Source organism: Vipera ursinii, assembly GCF_947247035.1.
Source record: "Vipera ursinii genome assembly, chromosome: 3".
NCBI classification, from domain to species: domain Eukaryota; kingdom Metazoa; phylum Chordata; class Lepidosauria; order Squamata; family Viperidae; genus Vipera; species Vipera ursinii.
The window spans coordinates 47,059,480-47,082,669 of record NC_139516.1 but is presented as its reverse complement, the minus strand read 5'-3'; the positions used below and the strand labels follow the sequence as shown (position 1 = coordinate 47,082,669).

Genomic DNA, 23,190 nt, shown 5'->3' with positions numbered 1-23,190 from the left:
ACAGGCAGGATTTCGAAGAGGCAGAGGAACTAGAGATCAAATTGCCAACATACACTGGATCGTGGAGAAAGCTAAAGAGTTCCAGAAAAACATCTATTTCTGCTTCATTGACTATGCTAAAGCCTTTGATTGTGTGGATCATAACAAACTGTGGCAAGTTCTTAAAGAGATGGGCGTACCAGACCAACTTATTTGCCTCTTGAGAAACCTATATGTGGGCCAAGAAGCAACAGTGAGAACTGGATACAGAATCACTGATTGGTTCAAAATTGGGAAAGGAGTCCGGCAAGGCTGTATACTGTTGCCCTGCCTATTTAACTTATATGCAGAGCACATCATGAGAAAAGCAGGGCTAGATGAATCAAAAATTGGAATTAAGATTGCCGGGAGAAATATCAACAACCTAAGATATGCAGATGATACCACTCTAATGGCAGAAAGTGAAGAAGAACTAAAGAGCCTCTTGTTGTGGGTGAAGAAGGAGAGTGCAAAACTTGGGTTGGAACTTAACGTTAAGAAAACTAAGATCATGGCATCCAGCCCTTTCAATTCCTGGCAAATAGATGGGGAAGAAATGGAGGTAGTGACAGATTTTATTTTCCTAGGCTCCAAGATCACTGCAGAAGGGGACTGTAGCCAAGAAATTAAAAGACGCTTGCTCCTCGGGAGGAAAGCCATGGCAAATCTAGACAGCACACTAAAAAGCAGAGACATCACCCTGTCAACAAAAGTGCGTATAGTCAAGGCTATGGTCTTCCCAGTTGCAATGTATGGCAGTGAAAGTTGGACCATAAAAAAGGCTGAGTGCCAGAGACTTGAGGCCTTTGCTGGAGAAGACTCCTGCGAGTCCCTTGGATCAAACCGGTCAGTCCTAGAGGAGATCAACCCTGACTGCTCTTTAGAAGGCCAGATCCTGAAGCTAAAACTCAAATACTTTGGCCACCTAATGACAAGGAAGGACTCACTGGAGAAGAGCCTAATGCTGGGAAAGATTGAGGGCAATAGAAGAAGGGGATGACAGAGAATGAGGTGGCTGGATGGAGTCACTGAAGCAGTAGGCGTGAGCTTAAATGGACTTCAGAAGATGGTAGAGGACAGGAAGGCCTGGAGGAATGTTGTCCATAGGGTCGCAATGGGTCAGACATGACTTCGCAGCTAACAACAACAACATCCATCACTACATCATATAGCCCTGCTATGTATCCTGTCAGTCAAAGAACTCTGACTGTTGGGCTCCGGAAGAGACTTCTGGGCCCTAGCGCCCACCTTCTGGAACATGCTAACTCCCAGGGTGAGATTTGCCCCCACCCTCCAATCCTTACAAAGGAGCTTGAAGACCTGACTCTGCCAAATGGCCTGGGGACACAATGGGGGAATACCACACTGGAGGTTGCTACTAGATTGGTAGCAAACCCCAAATCTGTCCCCTGCATTCCCTGCTTCCTGCCTCCCATTTTTTAATTTCATATTACTGTATTTTCATTGTTTATGTCATTGTTTTACTTTTTTGCTACTCTTATGCTTGCACGTCTTTTCATTCCTTTGTTTTTACTATTGTAGGCTACCCAAGAGTAGCCCCGCACAGAGATAAGCAGCAAATAAATTTATCAAATAAATAAATATGCTTAAAAGTAGCTTCAAACAGAAGAGAAAATGCACATCAGCATCTTTTAAAAGTTTAGAAGACACCTTGGTTCATGTTTTTCATTAGTCTTAAAAATCTTTTAATTCTTCCATTTGTTTTCTTCCCACCACACTTTGAATACTAAATGATATAGAGTTTATCCATCATATGTCTATACGTTCAGGAACATCAGTCACTATTTTTTTCTAACTCTGTGTGAACTGCATTAAGTGGAAGGAAACCTAAATTAAGTTTACTGAGATTTCTGCAAAAGAGAAGACATTTCTTCTCATTGTGTACATTTTGAGGATTTTAAAGATGATCCCACTTAAGTGAGTACTCGTGAAAAGTTGTTGTTGTGGAATACTCTCCCCACTGTAGACACTTCAGTATTATAATCAGTCATTGCATATTTTCATAACAGCAACAATCAGAGCAGTCGTGTGATTTTAAAAGGATGTGAAAAGGGTTGCAGGAAGGTACGATGTGCGGTCATCTTAAAATGATAGATCAATATAGTAAGTCATTATTTTCCAGCAAAATTCATGACGTGCTTGACTTGGTATGTACTCAGTATATGCTCTCCAGATTTGATCCCCACAGAAAGCTACCTATAGGTATTCCTTCTTTCTTATATAATTTAATGGAGTAATTAGGACCCATATTTAATTTTAATTCTATATTTTAAAAAGGCATTTTTGGGTTGCAGATACTACTATTCGAGACAACTATACAAAGAATGTATAGTTGTGATGTGAGAACAAATAGTAAGAAAATATTATATAGTCTTTCTTTAGCTCCTGTAATAAGGATAGATTTTTTAAAAAAATAAATTTTACATTTAATATTTTAAATTTATTTAATTTTAAATTTATTTTAAGAAATAGAGGAATTCTGTTCAAGAAAATATTGAGATGCCATATTTCTTCCAACCATCACTCCTGTACCATGCTCTCAAAAATTCAAACATGAGACTGTTCTTTGCATAATCACTTTTTATTTGGATCCAGTTACTTTGGGGAGAAAACCAACTTTGATTTATTATCAATTTTAGTGGAAGATTTTTGCAGATGCAAGGCCCTGCACAAGACTGGTGGATATGTTTATGCTGCTGTTGCAAAGCCAACCTGGTTGTTGCCCAAGTCATACACAGAGTAGTAGGACCTGAGGAAGACATCACCAAGGATCCACAGAGGTTGTCCATTACGGGATGGCAGGTAAGTAGGCATCATGCCAACCTGGCAATTGTCACTGGAATACTATTGAGGGAAAGACATAGACTGAATTAAAACTCTTGGGCTAAGGCATTGTTCTCACAAATATCAGAAATAACCTGAGACAGTTAACTTGCGAAAGCAAAGTTTAACTTTCAGGATTCAAACTCTCTACAGTTGTAATCACACACAGTATAACACTCTGCAATATTTTTAGCCACAAAACTATACACTATTCTGCAACTCCATTTTAAAGAACACATTTTTAGGCCTGTTCAGGTCATTATTACTCAATTCCCTACAGGAAAAATATGATCTAAAAAATCACAAGCATTGTTGGTTTCAATACATGGACCACCAGGAAACAAATTGCTGGCTTCAATTACCCAAATATTACTCAAATATTTATTTTCTTAATGGCATCATACTTTACACCAAACTGCACCTTCTGATGCCCCATACCTAGGTAACGTTTTTTTTATATAATATCTTGTCAACTTTTTTAGCTCTTTTCTTCACGTTTCCCATCAGTACATGTCAAAATCACGCTCTCTGCTTTTCCACGGAACAGCGAGGAGAATGAAACGACATGAAGAGATACAGTGTGCTATGTCTTTCAATAAAGCGGTTGTAAATTTCAGATACCTAAGACCAACATGAAAAGAGCCGTTGAAAAGAATGACCTACCTGAAGGATATAGGCAGATGGACTCAGGGGAAAATAAACTCCATTGATGGAAAATGTGATAGTGGGCATGTATGGAACATTATTGCAGCTAACCACATACTATAGAATAGGAAAGAAAATAAAAAGAAAATTTTCAAAAACCTTAAGTGCAATATTCTAAGGCAGTGGTGTCAAACTCAATTTCATTGAGGGCCGCATCAGCATTGCAGTTGCCCTCAGGGGGCCGGGTGGGTGTGGCCAGGGTGGGCATGGCCTACTGGGTAGGCGGGGCTATAGTTCGTATGGCCTACTGGGTGGGCATTGCCAGCTCTACATCGTTCACATCAAGGGTGCCAGTGGAGGCCTGGGCAGGAGTGGGACAGATCTGGGGGTCTCTGGCAGAAGGAGGGTCTCTGGGACAGGGCCAAGGCAGTGGGGGCCATTCCCTCACTGTTTCCAGGATGGCTTTCCACATGAAACCACTTCGCGGGCCGGATCCGGCCCCTGGGCCTTGTGTTTGACATGTCTGTTCTAAGGGATAAACTAGACAGTGAATAAGTAAATTACACAGCATTCTGCTCCCCTTCTCAGCTTTTACTTTCCTGTAAAAGCACGCTGGCTTAATTCAATACCAAGATGCATTAGAAGGGAGAACCCTATTTCTTACTTTAGCCTTCTTAAGAAAAAGCCAACTCTTCTCTATACTGGCTGATGGGTGGAAGTTGAACCTCCACTAGCATCTTGTTTGGTTCAGTTTACTTTGACAAAAGCTAAATGAAGAACTAGCAACTAGGGTAGGTCCTGCCAGAGAGCTTTACATTTTCTCCCTCCTCCCACCCTACCTCACAATTCCCGTTGCCGGGATAAATGAAATGAGTATTAAGGGAGTCGGGTTTTCCATCATCTGGTATTGGATACATTTGGGAAATATTTTTATGCCCACAATAAGAGTATCCCAGGCCTCTTGCGGAAATTAAGCACTGCCAGTTTCACTTAGATTATTTTGTCCCTGCACATAGCAACTTTTCCCTACCGCGCCATTGTTGTTTTGCTGAGCTCCAATGTTCTGCATCAGGTATTCAAAGAACTGCCCAGGAACAGTAAGTAGTGATGTTCCAGTATCCACAATCGCCTGGCAGCCCTGACTGCACCAGTTGGTGACTTGGTTGTTAACCAGGAATCTAGAGAAAGAAAGTCCAGAGATACTCACTGTTATATTGTTCTTGCACACTTAGTCAAAAGATACCCAGTAGCATCACTGAAACGGGAGCAGCTGTGGTTAGTTTAATATAAAATCAGCTTGCTGTTTTGTCCAGGACCACCAGAGTCAGGGGGTGGTGGTTCCAAAGTGGATTGTCCCAGAAATAAGGTGGTTTGTCCCAGAAATAAAAGCAAGCTGGAAAACCGTAGAGTACAAAATTAATGACTGCTGACCAGCTGCTACTGGTAGAATCAGAGATGCCTTGGTGTAGGAAGCCAGGGATTTCCTCCAAGATTAAGTGGAGCCAAAATAAAGAAGAGAATGAGGAAGGGATAACAATGAAATCATATTACATTCAATTGGATACCTCTCCATTTAATGCTTTGCCTTCTTTGTCATATTAAAATCTACCAATTGCAACATTCTGAGTGGCTCGGAGGCCCCATTGGTGTCCCTTGACCTAGGAATTTCAAAATCCATCTCCAAGGGATCATTCCTCATATAAAGCTTAAGCTTCTGTTGCTTTTCCAATCAGGCTCTTCGGTAAATATTACAACTGAAAACAACCTTACCCATCAATCGCGATTTGCCAATACAGGTCTTGGGTGACTGGAGTCCAGTAAATCTGACCAGTGTAGAGACTGGAATCGACTCCTCCGAATATAAGTGCACCACCACTCTGGACGCTTGGCTGCCTAATAGGGTCAATGGAGAAAGCCAGAAGGACAATCTTGTTGAGATATATTGCTGGTTCATACCAATGTTTCCATTTTAGCTGACTAAAGGACCTGTGTTTGAGGGCCTTTTCACTGGGAAATAATATCCTCCTTGAAGAGCTGCCTTATGCCAAAGGAGACATCATGCAACCCTAGAAATAGAAGAGCCCACTTAGGCCATCTAGTCTCACTAAGGGCTGGAATCATCAGGCAAATCAGGAGGTACACAGAGCGAAGGACAACTATGATAAGGTAAAAAAATAATTCTCTCTATCTTAGTAATTTCAAGAACCATTTTTAAAACTCTGGAGAAATCCTAAAGCAATCTGAGAATAACGTAGACAAAGGAAAGTAGAATCTATTTTAACAGGGAAAAATGATCAAACAACTAGAGGAGCATTTTTCTAATAATTTTACAAGAAAAGCATTTAGCAACATTTCATGGCTAGGATTCAGTAATATTTTAGAGAGGTTGAGACTTTAGTGATCACTATCAAAAGGGTCTGTGTTCAAATCTCTTTCCTGCAATAAACTGATAGGATGTTTTTTAGAGCAATTATTTTTCCTCAGTACCACCTAGTATTGGTACTATATAGCAATGTAAAGTTGATATTTCCAAACCCACCCACCCCCTCTCTCTCTCTTTTAAATTAATATGAAGAAGTGCTTTCTTGGATCTGAAGTCTGTAATCCAAAGAGAATCCACTATAAGTATTTTACAGAAACTTTCACTATATAGCTTCCTAAAAGAACTATGTAATGTGAGAAACCAAAGGACAAAAAGGCCCTGTGATCTTAAGTTGTCCATTTTGAAATTCCAGCCATAGAAATACTCTCTATAACACTTGTTGACAATGGGTGTATGTTGACAAAGGGTGTAAGTTGTGTATACAAGGTATAGAAGACAAGTGGGTAATAATTGTGGTAAACTGAAACAGTCAAATCAAGAAAGAAAGAAAGAAAGAAAGAAAGAAAGAAAGAAAGAAAGAAAGAAAGAAAGAAAGAAAGAAAGAAAGAAAGAAAGAAAGAAAGAAAGTTAGTTTATACTTACCGACTAAGGTAAAAACTGAAAACAGGAGCATTAATCAAATTCTGCTGTATCATTCCCTGCATTACAGTGGTGGCACCACCAGAAGAAAGGGAAGGATAGGCCAAACCCAGGATGCCATCAAATTTTGCATAGAGAAAGGAACTGCCAGGCTCAGTTTCACTTAGGCCAAATTCTTGATTGGTAATTGGAATGCCTTGGATCTACAAAGAAATGGGACGAGTCATAAGATAAGTATATGATATAATAGCCTAACAGAAGTTCAGAAAATTGAAATTATGGATAGCTTATCTATTTTGCTGTAATACAGAAACATTTCACTATGCAGAGTATTAGAGGATGGGAAACCTGTCTAACATCATGGTCAATTCATCATGAAATATATTAAAAGATTTCAAGATATTATGCCTTTTTGATATAAACAGATAGATTCAAAAAGAGAACCCTCATCCAGGCTTTCTTATATTCTCAAATATTCAACACATAATTATTCAATCAACTGAAAGAGCTAATGTCATATCTGTAAGGAATAGGGCTGGAGTAAGAACACCAAAATAGATTCTTGGACATGGAAAAGACAAAAGGCAAGCTATTTGGGGATCTCAGAGCAGGGGCCTAACACTGGTTGAATTCCTACTCTGTATCACCACCAGCTCCTAGTATTTTCCCCTCCCACAACAGTGAAAGTATTGTGTTGCCCAGGCTGATCCACTGATCTTCACAAAGGATTGGAAGGTGCTTTAGATGTTCCCCTTGTGCCATCCACATCAACCAGCTACCGTAGCAGCTCTCCCTAACCCTAACCCTAGACAACAATATGAGGACAATAGCTAAACCCCATGATACTTCAGCAGAAGTTAAGACTAGTGGAAATACCCGAATTTCTTTCTACATGTATGAGGTTTAAGGATTTGCAGGCTTGAATGTTTTCAAGTTTCATTACCAACTATCATTATAATCATTTTGATTTGAGTCACTGACCAAACCAATACTGCCCATTGTATAATATCAATAATATTGTCTTGTGCTAAGAGTATCAAGTCAAGCAAATAACTTTCCACTTGGAGAGAACTGCTACTTACCGTTACAGTATCATAGCCAAAGACCCCAGTGAGACTACCACTTCCATACTGTAAACTAAAAGTTTGTCCATTGCTGGAATAAGTAGAAGACTGACTGGGATTAAATAATGCGTGGTTGCCTGGTGATAGAAATGAGAGCGGGAGAGAGAAGGGTTTACTTTTGAATCAACAACAAAACCAGGTTTAAATAACATCATAATGGGTAAGAAGGACAAAAAAGCATTTCCACCAATTGCATATTTTTTATTCTTAAATGAATGAGCAAGAATACTCACTGCATGGTTGACTCTGGCAATAGATGGATGACACCCAGAGATTGGATGACCCAGTGTCAAAGAGAACCATGAAGTTCTGCGGTGGAGTTCCAATACTGATCTCTCCATAATAGGACATCTAGAAAAAGGAAAACATGGTCATCATTCAGGGCTTCCACACTTGAATGTTGATAATGTAAGGACATAACACATCCAACAGAACATTCTGTACACATATTCTTCAATATATTTTAGGAATGTTTACAGGGAAAAATATAAATGTAAAAATTTCAGGGACATGGCTTTACAATTCCAACTGATTCATAATAGTTGTTTTTTTTTTTTTAAAAAAAAGTAGGTACTGTATAGCCACATAAGTACACTTATAATTTAATTAGGTTTTCATATCTGCTTCATTGTTAATTGAGTACTTGTAACTGTGTTTGATGTTACCCAGATTTCCAAATTATATCATAATTGCAATTGGAACCAGGCCTGTGATTTTCTCAAATAATGTAAACTCTTCCTGTCTAGTTTTCATCCTGACCATAATTGTGATAGTTTTCCTTTAACTAACCAGATACTCACATCCATGTAGTTAGCAAGGGGCTCATCAGCAATGGCAAACTTGTTGATGTATTTGCTGGCTGGATCATAATACTTGTGTAGGAGTGGTCCATTGAAACCTTTTTCCATCATCTCCTCCCGCATAGACTTGAAGTGTTTTAAGGGTACTCTGTGTGAGGTAAGCAGTTAAGCAGAGAATCAAAGTGGCAGCTCTAGATACTTCCCATATTGAGTTTTTTTTTTCATTGAGATCTTGTAGGTGGTCTAAGAGCTTACCTGGATTGAACTCAGTATCATTTAATTAATTATGCTAACTTCTGTTTGATTCTGTCAAGGGTTAAATCTTTTCTTCATTGAGCAGGAAATCGGACTGAGGAACTCCAATGTCCCCCTTTCAACTCTACTATTCTACAAAAAGCATTACAAATTTGAATAATAACAAGAGTTCTAATATTGTCTATTCCATCAAGTGCTGGAAGCTAAGTCTGTACTTAGCATAATTCCAGAATCTGATTCACTATTTTTGGAGAAAGAAGATAGAATGGGATGAATTATCTGCCCAGTGCAAAACAAAAAGTGTATTATATGATCCTAAAAATATCCACATAGGAAATAGAGGTGTTATTTATCATAAAAGCTACACAGAATGGTTGTTACTCCTAATTATAATTATGCATCTGAAGGTCTCCTAGCAGTTGTAATCCTACATCCATAAGAAAATTCTACCTAATTGTCTACTTTTGAGCCAAAACATAAAGTAAATCCAGTTATTCTTCAGCATAGACCCTTCTAAATTTGGAGATGCAGTTCTTCAGCAAAAATGCTATGAAAAAATAAGATATAAGTACTATATAGTACTATATATACTATAGACTAAGATAGTATACCCAAAGGCATACAAAGTGCAAAGGCATACTTTGTTCCAGAAACTACAGCCAAAGGGCATTAAAGTTTCTGAATATTTTAGGAAAAGGACATCAATCTAATACAGAAATGGAATGAGCATAAGAGCATAAACATAATAAGAATTGCTGGATCATACCCCTGACTCATTTAGTCCAGCAGTGGTCAACCAACTGCACAAGGAAGTCCAGGGGTTTCCCACCAGATGGTCTTCAAAGACAGGTACACTGCCATCAAGTCTAATGTCCACTATCCCCATGATTTCCATTTTTGGAGCTAGGTAAGCGGACAGCCAGCACCATATCTCATGGTAGCAATTAGAGAGACAGACAGACAGACAGTCTTAAAAATGATTTAAGAAAGAAAATAATTGTGTGTGAGAGAGAGAAACTGAAACAATTTTTTTTACTAAGAGAGCAACTGAATCTGAAAGGCAATTGAAGCTATAACATAATTATGCTATACTCACTTGATAGTAGCCTGACTGAGGTGAAGGCATACTAGTGCAAGGATTAGCCACTTCATGGTTCTCTTTTCCCAAAGGCAGTTGCTAAATTGGATTTTTTAGCTCCTGCAAGGAGTTGGAACACTAGGTAAAGATTGCTATGCTGGGTGCCTTTCTTTTATACCCTGTTGAGGCTTTTTTTTCCCCATGGACATATTCCACAAAGTCATATATGAGTCCTTATCAACGGATCATAGTACTTCATGCCAAGATTCTTCTCCAAAGCATGTAAAAATTTATCTCATGTAGACCTATTTAATCAGTAAAATAGCTGCTGTTTACATAATGTTCTATAGGCAGAGATTGGTACTCGTTCTTCTTATCATTCTCTTAATATTTCCACGTGTACATGTGACAATAGTTTAGATGTGTGTTTTGAAAGATAGGCAGAAGGAAACCTTTTGCTTATAGGTCTGAATTTAAAATGGAAAAATATATAGTCACACTGAAATCAGATATGGAATCTACATTGTTTCCATCCAAGCCCTGTCTACAGCATATCAGCAGCCCAACAATTCCATGTTGTAACCTTCCAAATGGAAAGATTATATTTATTTCAGAGATCCATTTTGAGATAGAACTGGAATAAGCAAGCAGAATCCATACCCTGTTTTGGGGACACCCTAAATAATCCAGGATTGTACCACCAAAACCCAGCATCACAATGGCAATTATCCATGGTACGGTAATTTTTACAAATAAAGAAAATATAGTAACTTTTACCATTTATAAAAAAATAATGGTTTTTTAATGATTAAAAAATCAAACTCATTTATTTTAAATGTGAAACCTTCTAACCAAACATACTAGTGAACTCACTGTGTTAATAGCATCCCTTCCCCTATCATTTTGGACAGCTGAAATAAAAGAAATGCAAAATATGTTAGCCTGGGTAAAAAGGTTGGCCATCCCTGGATTCAATCACCCATAATAAAGCCATAGGAGAATGAGTAGAGCACTTATACTATAATATGGTTGATAGTGGGGGTGGGGGGCAGAGACCAGTAATTTTTCTTCTTAGAAATCATACTATCCAAACATCTAATTTATAACATAATATTGTTTATACTGATTGCCAACACTTCTTCTCACCTCAGGAAGAGATCATCCCATTGTCTGTTATTACCTGACTCCTTTAACTACAGATGAAAGCCACCGAGTCTGGGGGTCATCTGACTACAGATTCATCTATTTCTCGACTTTGCCCTTCTCTTGTCTATGACCACATTATCACATTTCCTGCAATAAGAGTGTCATATCATTCATGTCATATGGGGAAATACACTGGAGAAAGCAATTCTGTTTGGAAGAGTTAATGGTAAAAAGAAAACAGGCCATCAACGAAGACAGTGGATGGACACTATCAAAGTGACACCAGTCAGAGCAGAGAAAAACTCAAAGAAATAATGCAAGATCAGAAGATGTGGAGAGACTTGGCCCACAGAATTGCCAAAAGTAATAATATTTTAGAAATAAAATATTGGTCTGATTCAGAGAAGCCCAAGGCTGGTTGATTGGCATTTGGCTCTTGGCTGCTTGCTGGTATGGAATACAGTATGTATAAGTTATTCTTTGAAGATTTTGTTAGAATGGAATTGAGAGGTTTTGCCTGCAGATCTGAGTCGCAATGGTGCACTAGTTTCAACAGATCTGTTGTTTACAGGTCAGTGGGCTCATAGGGAGAATTTCAAGGCAGAGATGCCATGTTTGGCAAACTAGCCACAAATTAAGCATGCTCTCTATATTACTACTGATTACAGCAACAAGATGGCAGGAATCTGGCCTGGTGGTGTAATTGGATGATATTGGTAATGGTGACCTTTAGATAACAACTTTGATATGATAGAGTGCTTGGACTCCCAAGTACCTAGAGTCAGCGGGATCAAGTTGGTGGCTCATCAAAAGAAATAACATGTGTCCTAAAAAATGCCACTTAACCAGTGGCGTGGCAAAGGAGCTATTTTCGGCTGTCACCTCTGCTGCAATGTCTGGATTTCAGACCTAAGAAAGCCTGTTTGTTGCAACTTGTGACAGACCCAATTGAGTTACATCAGTGCCTTCAGACGACTGAGAGCTGAGGACAGGATCAATGACTTCAAGTTAAGACTGATGTTTGGGAAGGGGAGCTAAGGGGAGCAGTAATTGCTTTCATTCTTGGGTGAGATGAATTGGGCTTACCTGGCATATTGAAAGTGGAGCTTGTTTTCTTTTGGCTATTCAGGTGAGAGTGGGGTACCCAGGGGACAATGGGAGGTGAGTAGGCTCCTTATATCAGAGCTGCTAAATGCTAAACTCTTCTTAGTGAAATTGCAATTGGTCCCTTTGCCATAGGAAGAAAGGAAAGCAAGTGATTGGACACTGCGAAGACCAGCCGGAAAGAGAGCAGCAGGAACACCAGGGCATAGGGAAAAATGTCAAGAAGAGGGTTCTTGGGGTAAATGATGAGCCCATCGGAATTCCAGAGGGAACTTGGCATCGTTCCTGAAGCACTGTTTCATGGCACAATTGAAAATTTAATTGCGGCTTGGACTGAACAGGTCACAATGTGGTTTTCGTGTTAGGATTTGTCTTGTGGCAATAACAAGTTTATGTCTCCATTCTTATTACATCCATAAATAGCCAGCAACAACCAGATTTTGGGTGACCATGTCCCTTTTTGGTGGGGTTCTTTGAGTTTCTTTCTCACACTTCCCTCTATCCCCAGACTACTTAATCTTTTCTGCAAGCAATCCCACCCCCCTCTTATGGCTTTCTCATATTTCCCCAAGGTGACTTCTACATTCCTTCACACTATGTTCAGGTTTAAATGTAAATAAATGGTAATGACAAACTGCCTTTATACTGGAAACCTTTGAAGGGGAAAACTTCAAGTAATATTTTTGGTTGTCAGATGTAACATGGGTTTAGGAATGGTTTGTGAACCTGGGAATTCTAAAAACATTTCAAGAGAAGATAATGACACACCGCTTTCATAATGCTGACCAAAAATTTACAATGGGTGAAGACACTAGGAATCAATATTGACTTAAGAGTATATTTGCCTATTATGTGGCTTATACCCTCAGACAGGACTCTAAGGCCAAAATTATCTACTCCAAATTAAGTGAATGTGCAATCATACCACTTTGCTAGAAAGTATTCATGCTTCTAATTGTACTCTATTACTTCAAGAGACCTTTTGTTCTCTAAACTTCTTTCTCCCATGAAACTATATGTTCCCCTGTTCTGTAGGTAGGACAAAGGCTGTTTGTGGTGCAGTTACGTTCTGCCTTATTTCTAAAAAATTACTTGTCAGTTTCAGTATATGATTAGTTTTTAATTCAGCTATTGGGGAAAAAAAGCCATTTCCCATCAGGTTTTTATTCACCTTCATGAAAATTAGAAATCTTATCATAGTGGATAACAAATCATATTTTGACCATGTAAAGTCAGCCACAAGCAGGGACCAAGTGATCCGCCAAAAGCAGTAACTGATAAGCAATTACAGATACCCAATTCATCTCAACAGAATGCGGCATTCAATCCACCAATAAATGTCATGTAGCAAATCAAATGCCCTTTACAGTTTTAATTATATAAAAGAGGGCACTTAACAACTTTTTGCTCAGCAGAGATTTATCATACTGGATAAACAGTGGATAGAGGCCCTACAAGGTTCTTAGTTACAGAATAAAAAGTAGAACTTAAATGGGAAAGCTAACATGTATGCTCTGATTTTATTGACACTTGCAAAATTTCCAGTATAATTAATGGAAGATTCACTATTTTCTTAAACTTATAAGTTGGAAGTGGTCATTCAGGCCATCTGGTCTAATCCCCATCTCAGTAAATGAATCACATTAAAGTATCCCTGACTAAATATCTGTCTAGCCTTGAATACATTCAGTGAAGAGGAACTCATTATTTTTCACAGCTTTTATTACTGAGGTGTGTTCTTTTTCCAGCAAATGAAATTTGTCTTCCTGTGTTTTAAAACTATTTTGTCTTCTTGTCAGCTTATAAATCATGTACAAAGCGGGTTATACTCTGAAACAATACCGAATGGATTTTTAATCATCTTCTGGGTAACATCCTTTCAAGAATGCTTTGGGGTCCTCCTTCAGTCTTCTATTCCATGGCTAAACATTCTCAATTCCTTCAATCTTTCAATTTAAAACTTAAGGGGTTGTCCAAAATGTCCCATTGCTCTGTCACCAGAAAGGGCAGGCGTTCATTTCTGGAGAGCTGAAACAGATGACATGTTTTTTCTGCTCTGCTTCAAAACCTCATTTTTCCATGTTATGTCATTCTGAATGCTCTTATTCATCTCAGGTAGCATACTTTGTTGCAAATTCACCCAGCACTTCCTTTGCTACTTTGAAGAGGAAGTCAAAGCTTACTATAGCCTGCGACAGTCTTTTAAAACTTCCTTTTACCATCAGTGCTATAATATAATCTCTTCCTGGTACTCAGGATGCTGCTTATAAGCGCTATGTGCTTAGAGTTCAAAGCATTGTTAAAGACCCCACACATCCACTTTACGGTCTGTTTCTGTTGCTTCCCTCTGAGAGGAGGTTTCGAAGTATTTCTAGCAGGACTACCCAATTCTGTAATAGCTTTGTTCCCTATGCCATCCATCTGGTAAACTCACAAGCTTCATTTTTCTCACTATGCACATGTATACATAACCTGAACTAGACTATTGTTTCTCTGTGTCATATTATATATGTGGGTATAATTCTGTATTTATTTATTTTTGTCATATTTATGTAGTATATATCAGAGGTGGTGACCCTTTGAGAGCTGTATATAATAAAATTTCATTTTAATGTATGCCAATTAGTGTACATTCAAAGTGACAATAAAGTTATTATTCTATTCTATTCTATTCTATTCTATTCTATTCTATTCTATTCTATTCTATTCTATTCTATTCTATTCTATTCTATTCTTTTCTATTCCTCTACTCTACTCTACTCTACTCTACTCTACTCTACTCTACTCTACTCCTAAAATAAGTGGAATTCTTGCCTTCAAAAAAGTAGGTTGTTGGTTTAAAACCTGGCAGAAAATTTAAATCTTTTAAATTTTTATTCTCCTGAACCTTCTTTAACCCCATTCCAAAAAAATCCCTCCAAACTCCAGCGTGTACTTTGTTTCTTTTCTTTTTCTTTCACCTGAGATACATGTTTTTGTAGGAGAAAAAGTGTGTTAGTCTATGATGACAAGTATCAGAAATCTAGTAACACGTTTTCTGACTAACATATTTTATTAAAAGATTTTGTGAGCTTTAATTTCATCAGAGCAGCAGAGTGGCTAGGGTGATGGAAGATTTAAACTGGAGTGAGGTGGAAAGCAAGGAGGGCAGATAGATTGGTTATGCAGATGCAAGTTATACATATCACAGATTACCAATAGCTTACTAATTAATAATATGTCAAATATTACATCATATTTCTTGAGTCCTTCAGAGATTGCCTGAAATTTTTGATATGTGTTCAACCATTTTTTTCTGTATTGATGCTGCTAAAGTCATGCTTTTTTGAAACAATCATTTTGAGGTCTGCTATGAAGTATCCTGGAAAGATGAAATGCTCCGATATTATTTTCTCCTTGATTTGATATTAAACTTACATTCATTAATTCTTTTGTGCAAAGTTTGTCCCATTTGTCCTATATAGAACAGGCCTAGATCATGTGAAGGTGCATCTAACATGTGTCTATACTTGTTGGACCTATAATGATTTTACCCTGAGCTTCCAAACAACTAAAAAACTAAGGGTTGTTTGGGCATTTGGGAAAAAGTCTTTAGGTGATAGAGAACATGAAACCACAACACTGGTAGAGTTTTGTTTTGCTTTTGCTTTTTTAAAGCATAGAGAAAATTAGGAAGTAATTAAAAAATAGCAATATTTTGAATGGGTTTCAAACCATCAACCTTCCATTTATAAGGCAGCAGTTATGCTTATGGTAAGGATGGGTCTAAAAGACATTTGAAAGAAAAAGTGCAATTAGAATGAGGTAAATTTATTAAAGCAAGATAGGCCTCTATGTTTGTGCATTTTGACATTTTAACAATTGCTTTCCTGGAACAGAAAAATGGGGAGGGCACAGCCTCAGGGGAAAGTCCAACAGGAGGATTTGGTAGTGCGCAATCTGAACTGAATACATTGCAAGCTGTTGCTAAATTGTCTCGGTCAAGATAGGAATTTTTGAACAGGCTCGGAATCAAACTGGCATAAGCCTAGGTTTAGGAGCAACCTACAGTAAACGGTAAGCACAGATGTGCTCTTTCTTTCTAATTGCATGATCATCTTTGCTACCCTTCCCTGAAACTACTTCTATTAACAAAGTCTAAATTTGTATTTGTATTTTTGGTGCTATATCACAGTTCTTATAGTCTTCTATTAGAAGTGGCCAATCCTATATAGTTGTCCTAAAAGAGCCTAGCAGTTTTTTTTTCTTGTTTCCATGTTATGAGGGAGGGCAGAAAAGGCCTGAAACATTGTTTCTTGATTTTGGTCCCAGTGTTATGGAAGTGTCCCTTACAGTAAACATTTACAAGATTAGCCCCTTCCTTGATGTTCCAGAAGATGACAAAGATGAAGACTTATGAGGCATATTTGATGATGAAATTTTGCCAACATTGTTTTACTATTATGATTGTTATTATTGCTTTGGACTATTTGATCATGTTGTATTAAATTATTGTAACTATGATTAGATTTAAATATTTTGAGTTTATGTAGCATGAATATTTTAATTGCATTTATACTGTCAATGTTTCATAGATCTATTATCAACTGTCATTGGCAAATTTTGGAATATAGAAGTGATAACCAACTGCTGTTCTAAGATTTTTTCATAAGTATTGTAAATAATCAGCCATCTTTATTCTGTTATATCCAGGCACACATTTAGCTGGGTGTATTAGAATACTTTGGGGCACTTTGTCAACATTAGTTGAAATAAGGGCAAGCAACTTTGGATATAATGTAAAACTTGAACAATGGGAGAATATGTGGACAAAAGGTTTAAAATTTATACTAAATTACAATTTAAAAGAAAACTTTATAAGATGGTGTATCCTTGGTATTTAACACTAGATAAGTTATCAGGAACATATAAAAGTACTTCAAATGAATGTTGGAAATGCAAATATAAAAAAGGGACTTTTTATCATTTGAGGTGGACATGTGATAAAACAAAGAAATATTGGAACAGGATTCATATTTTAATACAGAAGATTCTTAAAATGAATATGAAGATAAAACCAGAAACTTTTCTTTTGGGTTTAATGGAAAAAGACTTGGGGGAAAATTGGAACTTTGATGTTATATATGTTGCCAGCAGCAAGATTACTTTATACACAAAAATGGAAGGACAGTTCGATCCCTATAATGGACGAATAGCTGCAACAGTTGATGGAGTTAGCAGACGTGGCTAAATCGACTGCTTTGATAAAAGAAAAAAAACATTACTTTTGTTTCTACTTGAAAACCTCTTCTGGACTTTGTGCTTGAGGTGGAAAAAAAATGAAACATTGATTTTGAGTTTTACCGATTAGATAATTTGTTGATATAGAAATGGCTAGTTTTTACTATTATGTAAAAGTTAAAAGTTGAGGTTTGATGTTTCTATCTTATTTTACTGTACCCAAAGGGAGTCAGAAGTTAATGCCTTTTCTTTCTTTTTCCCTTCTTTTCTATACTCTTCCTTTCCCTCTTTCCTCCACTATTTTTCCTATTATTTGTTTTTGTATTTTTGTATTTTATAATATGAACTAATAATAAAAAAGAGACAGATTAAGGAAGCAAGAGTTAACAAACAGAGATGGAAGATAATATATTTCTGGAATTTTATATTCCCCCAAAGAAGGTAATCCATTTTATGAAATAATCCAGAATAAAAGGTATATACCTAAAAAAGAAAAGAAAAAAGATATTTTACTGAGCAATTGGTATACCAGTTGTTTTCTCCTCTATTTGTTATGTTATATGCTCTTTAGAATATAAATAAATACATAAATATACCTATAGAAGGCATTTTTGTTGTATGTCACATCTTTCATTAACCGCAGATTCTGAGCTCTAGCTTTTCTAGCAGTATCTTTGTAGAACTAAGCTTCCACTACAGTGCTGTATGTACAATATTCATCCTGGTGGCATATCCTTCTTGTATCTCTTATATGAATTCTTGCATTGTTGTTGACGGGGTTTTTGTTCAGGCAGTTTTAACTATCTTGAACTCTTGTTTACATTAGCTTCACCTGCTGCAGAATCCCATATGCCTTTGCTCAGATTTTTTTTATTAAAATGTGTCCTTTTTTTCCAAAACAAAATTCAGTTACATTCAGAATAAACTGCAGAATGTCACTTTCCTTCAGTGTTCTTATTATCACTTTCTCAACCACTTATAGGGAACGGTTGCTGGAACTGGGTATGTGTAGTTTAACGAAGAGAAGGGTGAGGGGTGACATGATAGCAGTGTTCCAGTATCTCAGGGGCTGCCACAAAGAAGAGGGAGCCAAGCTATTCTCCAAAGCACCTGAAAGCAGGACAAGAAGCAACGGATGGAAACTAGTCAAGGAGAGAAGCAACCTAGAACTAAGGAGAAACTTCCTGACAGTTAGAACAATTAATTAGTGGAACAATTTGCCTCCAGAAGCTGTGAATGCTCCAAAACTGGAAGTTTTTAAGAAGAGACTGGACAGCCATTTGCCTGAAATGGTATAGGGTTTCCTGTCTGAGCAGGGGGTTGGACTAGATGACCTCCAAGGTCCCTTCCAACAACTTATTATTATTATTATTATTACTATTACTATTATATTATTATTATTATTATTATTATTAATTATTATTATTTCTTTACTTTCTTTCCTTTTTTTCCTATTCAGAAGCTGTCAACAATATTGTAAAAATCCATTCAGTGGAGATATTTTAACACATAGTGCAATTTCATTTTCTTCTCTGTTGCTTTTCTTCAAAGAATTACCTTTCTTACCAAATGTACTGCTTAGGAAACAAGATCTTGGATGCTAATATATTGAGTCCGTTAGCTAGTCAAAGAACTCATTTGGAACTAACAAGGGCTCAGCTATTCAGATCTTAATCAACATTACTAATGAAGTTTACACAATTAAAAATATATTAAGGTAACACAAGGTGATTCCACAGGGCTCAGTCCTCTCCCGCATGTTGTGTAATCAACATCATCTGATTAGAGGTGCTGCGTAAACTAATGAAGTGTCACAGTTAAGAGTATTTCATTGTGATTCCACAGAACTAAGTTCTTTCTCCCAGGCTGATTAATGTCTACATGAAGTTCCTGGGAAAATCATCTGTAAATCTGTATTTACATTTATATCATGAATACCAACAAAATGTAATTGTCTAGAGATTTAATCAGAGCTTGTTTTAATATATCTAGTCTCTTACAGACTTCAGAGCTACTGTTCATTGATGAGAAATCTCTCATTATTCCAATTCAACTTAGTTATTTGTTGGGCATTCCCCCTTACATACTCCTCCTCCTGAACTCATGGCTCCCGCAGCTGGTAAAGGGGATAAGTGGAAGAGTGTCTTTCATCAGTTCTAGTTGGTCCACTAATTAGAGTCCTTTCTAGACTTAGGTGCCGACGTACAGAGACTTATCAGTAACCTAGACACTGCGCATGTGGACTACTATAACAGGGGCTTTTAAACTGTGCTTCACAAACAAGAGTTCATCAAAACTTTGTATGATTGTGTCGCAGGGCAAAAACAAAACACCCCACTACATTTAAAAACAGACAGGGGCATACACAGCCAATTTTCCCAAGCCACAGCAAAAGGAGCAAGGTTTGTTAACTAAGACTCAGAAGCTTTGCTTCTTGATCAGGGGTTGACCCTATCTTTTGGAAGACCTTGCTCCCCAAGTCAAATTATCCTGAAGACCTTGCAAAGTTCTTGTTCTACCAAACTTTTGATCATTAATGCTGCCTGGTTAGTTTAGGCTGGATAGTTGCTCATTTATTATTATGTTTGGTGACAGTCAGCCAGATGTTGAGACTTAATTTTATCCACCAATTGAGTCCGTCCCAAGGACCTGGGATAGGCACGTTGTTTGGTAGTGTAAGAGGTATTATCGCAGAATGTAAGCTGTTTCAAGTGAAGTGCCTTTTGCAATTGACTAATGGTGATTTTATCAATGCTGGTGGTGTTCAAATGGTGCTCCCGATGTTTTAGAATTGCACCCAAGGTACCAGTTACTAATCTTTACTTTCTTTTGCCACAGTGATTCTACTTTTATTTGCAGGTTTTTCTATTTTGTGATTTTTTTTCCGGCTCTTTTATCTTCTATTTTGCTGTCTCCAGGAACTGCAATGTCCACCATCAAGACTTTTCTTTCTTACCAACAATTAAATCTGAGGTGTTATCAGGCAGGTGGTTGGATGTTTAACTCTAAAGTCTCAGAGCACATTATTTTCTTGATTATTATTATTGCACTTATCATAAACCACCTCAAGTCTTTGTAAACTGGTTGATCAATGTATGCATGAACACAATATTCTTGTTTAAATCTGGAATCCATTTACAGCAGGGGTATCAAACTTGCAACATCACGTGACGTGTTGCAACGTATCATGACTTTTTTGCCATTGCCGGCAATGGGGTGGGCGCAGTTTCACTATGATGCATCCGGCCCAAGGGCCGGCAGTTTGACAACCCTGATCTAGAGGGACTGGAATAGACAGGAGTTGTACTTCTAATTTCAGAGACACTCTGCCAAATTCCCTTCCTTCTTTTCCTTGATCAGAATAAAATAAAATACCTTTGTAGCATGATTTTTGATAGTCATCTTCATGGATCAGATAAGCAAGGCTAGAGTGTTGTAATAAAATAACAGGATAGTTAATTCTTACACATTATTCTTACACAATTATTTAATTGTTTTTTAACTTTTGTACTTTGTTTTTTAATATTTATTGCCCTGTACACCACCCTGAGTCCTTCGGGAGAAGGGCGGTATAAAAATTTAATAAATATAAATATAAAATATATTTGATGGAGTTCTAAAAATTTCAAATTGCTTTAAAAGGTCTATACCCGTTTCAGTAAACTGCTCAACACTGAATAATAGTTTGCCAGAATCAGAAGACTGACTTTTAGTTTTTAATAAAGTTTAGCCATTGTCTCCTTCACTGCAATGAACCCTCACTCTCTAAGAATATTATTAACCACTTCTTAGTGGGGAAAAAACACATCTCCCATTAGAAGTTTCTATTTCTGACTTTAAGAATACTTTTTATATTATTGACCTTTTTATATTATTGATCACTGCAATGAACCCTCACTCTCTAAGAATATTATTAACCACTTCTTAGTGGGAAAAAAACACATCTCCCATTAGAAGTTTCTATTTCTGACTTTAAGAATACTTTTTATATTATTGACCCCACCACCACCACCCCGCCACTATTTTATGACTAGTGAATAAAGCACCAACTTTATAGCCTGGAAAATGTTCTGTGATTTTATCTTGGCATTTTATCTTAATTTCTCAGAATTACCATCAAAATCATGGTAGCTGCACATTATGAGAGCTGAAGCTCAAGACATCTGGAGGATCTTAAATTGACAATTAGTATTCTTCTTCTTGTTGTGCCATATCCATTATCGGACGTTGACGGTCCTGTTTTTATCAGCAGCCGCACGAAAAAGTGCTGCTGAGTTTTGTCCAAACCAGTCCCTTAGATTTTGAAGTCATGATGTTCTTCTTCTGCCTGGACCTCATTTGCCTTCAATCTTTCCTTGGAGGATTAAATGGAGCATCCTGTATTTTTCTGGGTGTCATATCACATGTCCGAAATATTTTTTCAGTTTTTAATTGTTTTGATGATTTTCCTTGGCTTTCCCAGGCGGCTTATCACCTCATTTCTGATCTTGTCAACCCAGCTTATATGTAACAGCCGCCTGTAAATCCACATTTCAAATGCTTCTAGTCTCTTCAGGTGGCCTTCTGTCAGAGACCAACTCTCTACTCCAGGGGTGTCAAACTCAATTTCATTGAGGGCCGCATCAGCATTGCGGTTGCCCTCAGGGGGCCAGGTGGGTGTGGCCTACTGGGTGGGCGTGGCTAGAGTGCGTATGGCTTACTGAGTGGGCATGGCCAGCTCTACATCGTTCGCATCAAGGGTGCCTATGGGGGCCTGGGCAGGAGTGGGACAGATCTGAGGGTCTCTGGCAGAAGGAGGGTCTCTGGGCCAGGGCCAAGGCAGTGAGGGCTGTTCCCTCACTGTTTCCAGGATGGCTTCGCGGGCCACATGAAACCACTTCGCGGGCCGGATCCGGCCCCTGGGCTTTGTGTTTGACATGTCTGCTCTACTCCATAGAGCAGGATAGAAAAAAATATAACATCTGACAAGCCTGATTTTCAATCTTAGGCTTATGTCGTGACTGCAGAAGACCTTTTTCATTTTGAAGAAAGCATAGATATTATAAAGAAAATCCAGGATTGCTGAGCAAATAAAATTGTCGGAGTTCAGATTACCTTGGTAATTATAAATTTTTTGTTTACACGTTACCAAATAAGCCACATTTTCCAAAAGGTAAGCATCAGAAATAATTTATTTTAGATACATTCTTTGTGCACATTAAGGTAAGATATTAGTGCTCCTCAGTCACATGGCACTGCTAATGCTCTTCACTTTGAAGGCTACACAGGATAAGATACAAATAGGAATTAACAGAGATACACAGCAGAAACCACTGAATAAAAATCACAAAGCAACTTCTATGGCCAGAACAACTGAGCATCCCCATGCCTTTTCTGCCAGATCAGAAACAATAGCAAATGCAACAGTACAAGTAACTATGAAGAAAACTGCACAAGGTAAGAAACTGAGATCTACCTAGCTAAAGCCAGGCTTTTCAAAATGAATTACAGAAAGAAAAGATCTACCCACTGAAAGTTCTTGTCTCACAATACCAGAATCCAGTTTCTTTACTTTTTAATATTAATTCAAGAACAGGACCATTTGCAACATTTCAAGTATTTCATAAAACTGACTGAAAGTTCCAAGAAAATAAAGCTGTTATAAGCTGGTTACACTTTTACTATATAGAGTTCTCTCTTCCCTACCTCCAACAATGGGGAAATGGAGGCAGACTCACATTCTTCTGTCACTAGGGAAAGAGGCAACAGTTCCCTGCTTTTATATAGAATCCAAAATGTTTGAAAAGATGAACTCTCACGAAAGGACTTAAACTATGGAAAGTTTTAAGGAAATATTAAAACATAAATAAAAACCTATTGTCTTATGTAGAACAAGATTCGCCAGAGACCAATCAGAAGATGTGGATAACCATTATGAGATGACAAACAATTGAGGAATTGGGCTAGAGATAATACTCTTTCACACTAAACACAATACCAACTAATATGGGGTTT

At 37.6% G+C, this 23,190-nt stretch overlaps 1 protein-coding gene across 1 annotated transcript; it reads right to left on the bottom strand.

The window, feature by feature from the left end:
- Positions 1–2,637: 2,637 nt before the first annotated feature.
- On the bottom strand, positions 2,638–9,800 carry LOC310637940 (gastricsin-like; the record flags this gene model as incomplete). The annotated part of the gene is made up of 9 exons (XM_083358567.1): positions 2,638–2,883; positions 3,526–3,624; positions 4,538–4,685; positions 5,278–5,400; positions 6,473–6,672; positions 7,552–7,670; positions 7,827–7,944; positions 8,394–8,541; positions 9,745–9,800. 9 exons carry the CDS (start codon positions 9,798–9,800, stop codon positions 2,728–2,730), a joined length of 1,167 nt encoding a protein of 388 aa, XP_083214693.1. The 3' UTR covers positions 2,638–2,727.
- Between the last annotated feature and the right edge of the window lie 13,390 nt (positions 9,801–23,190).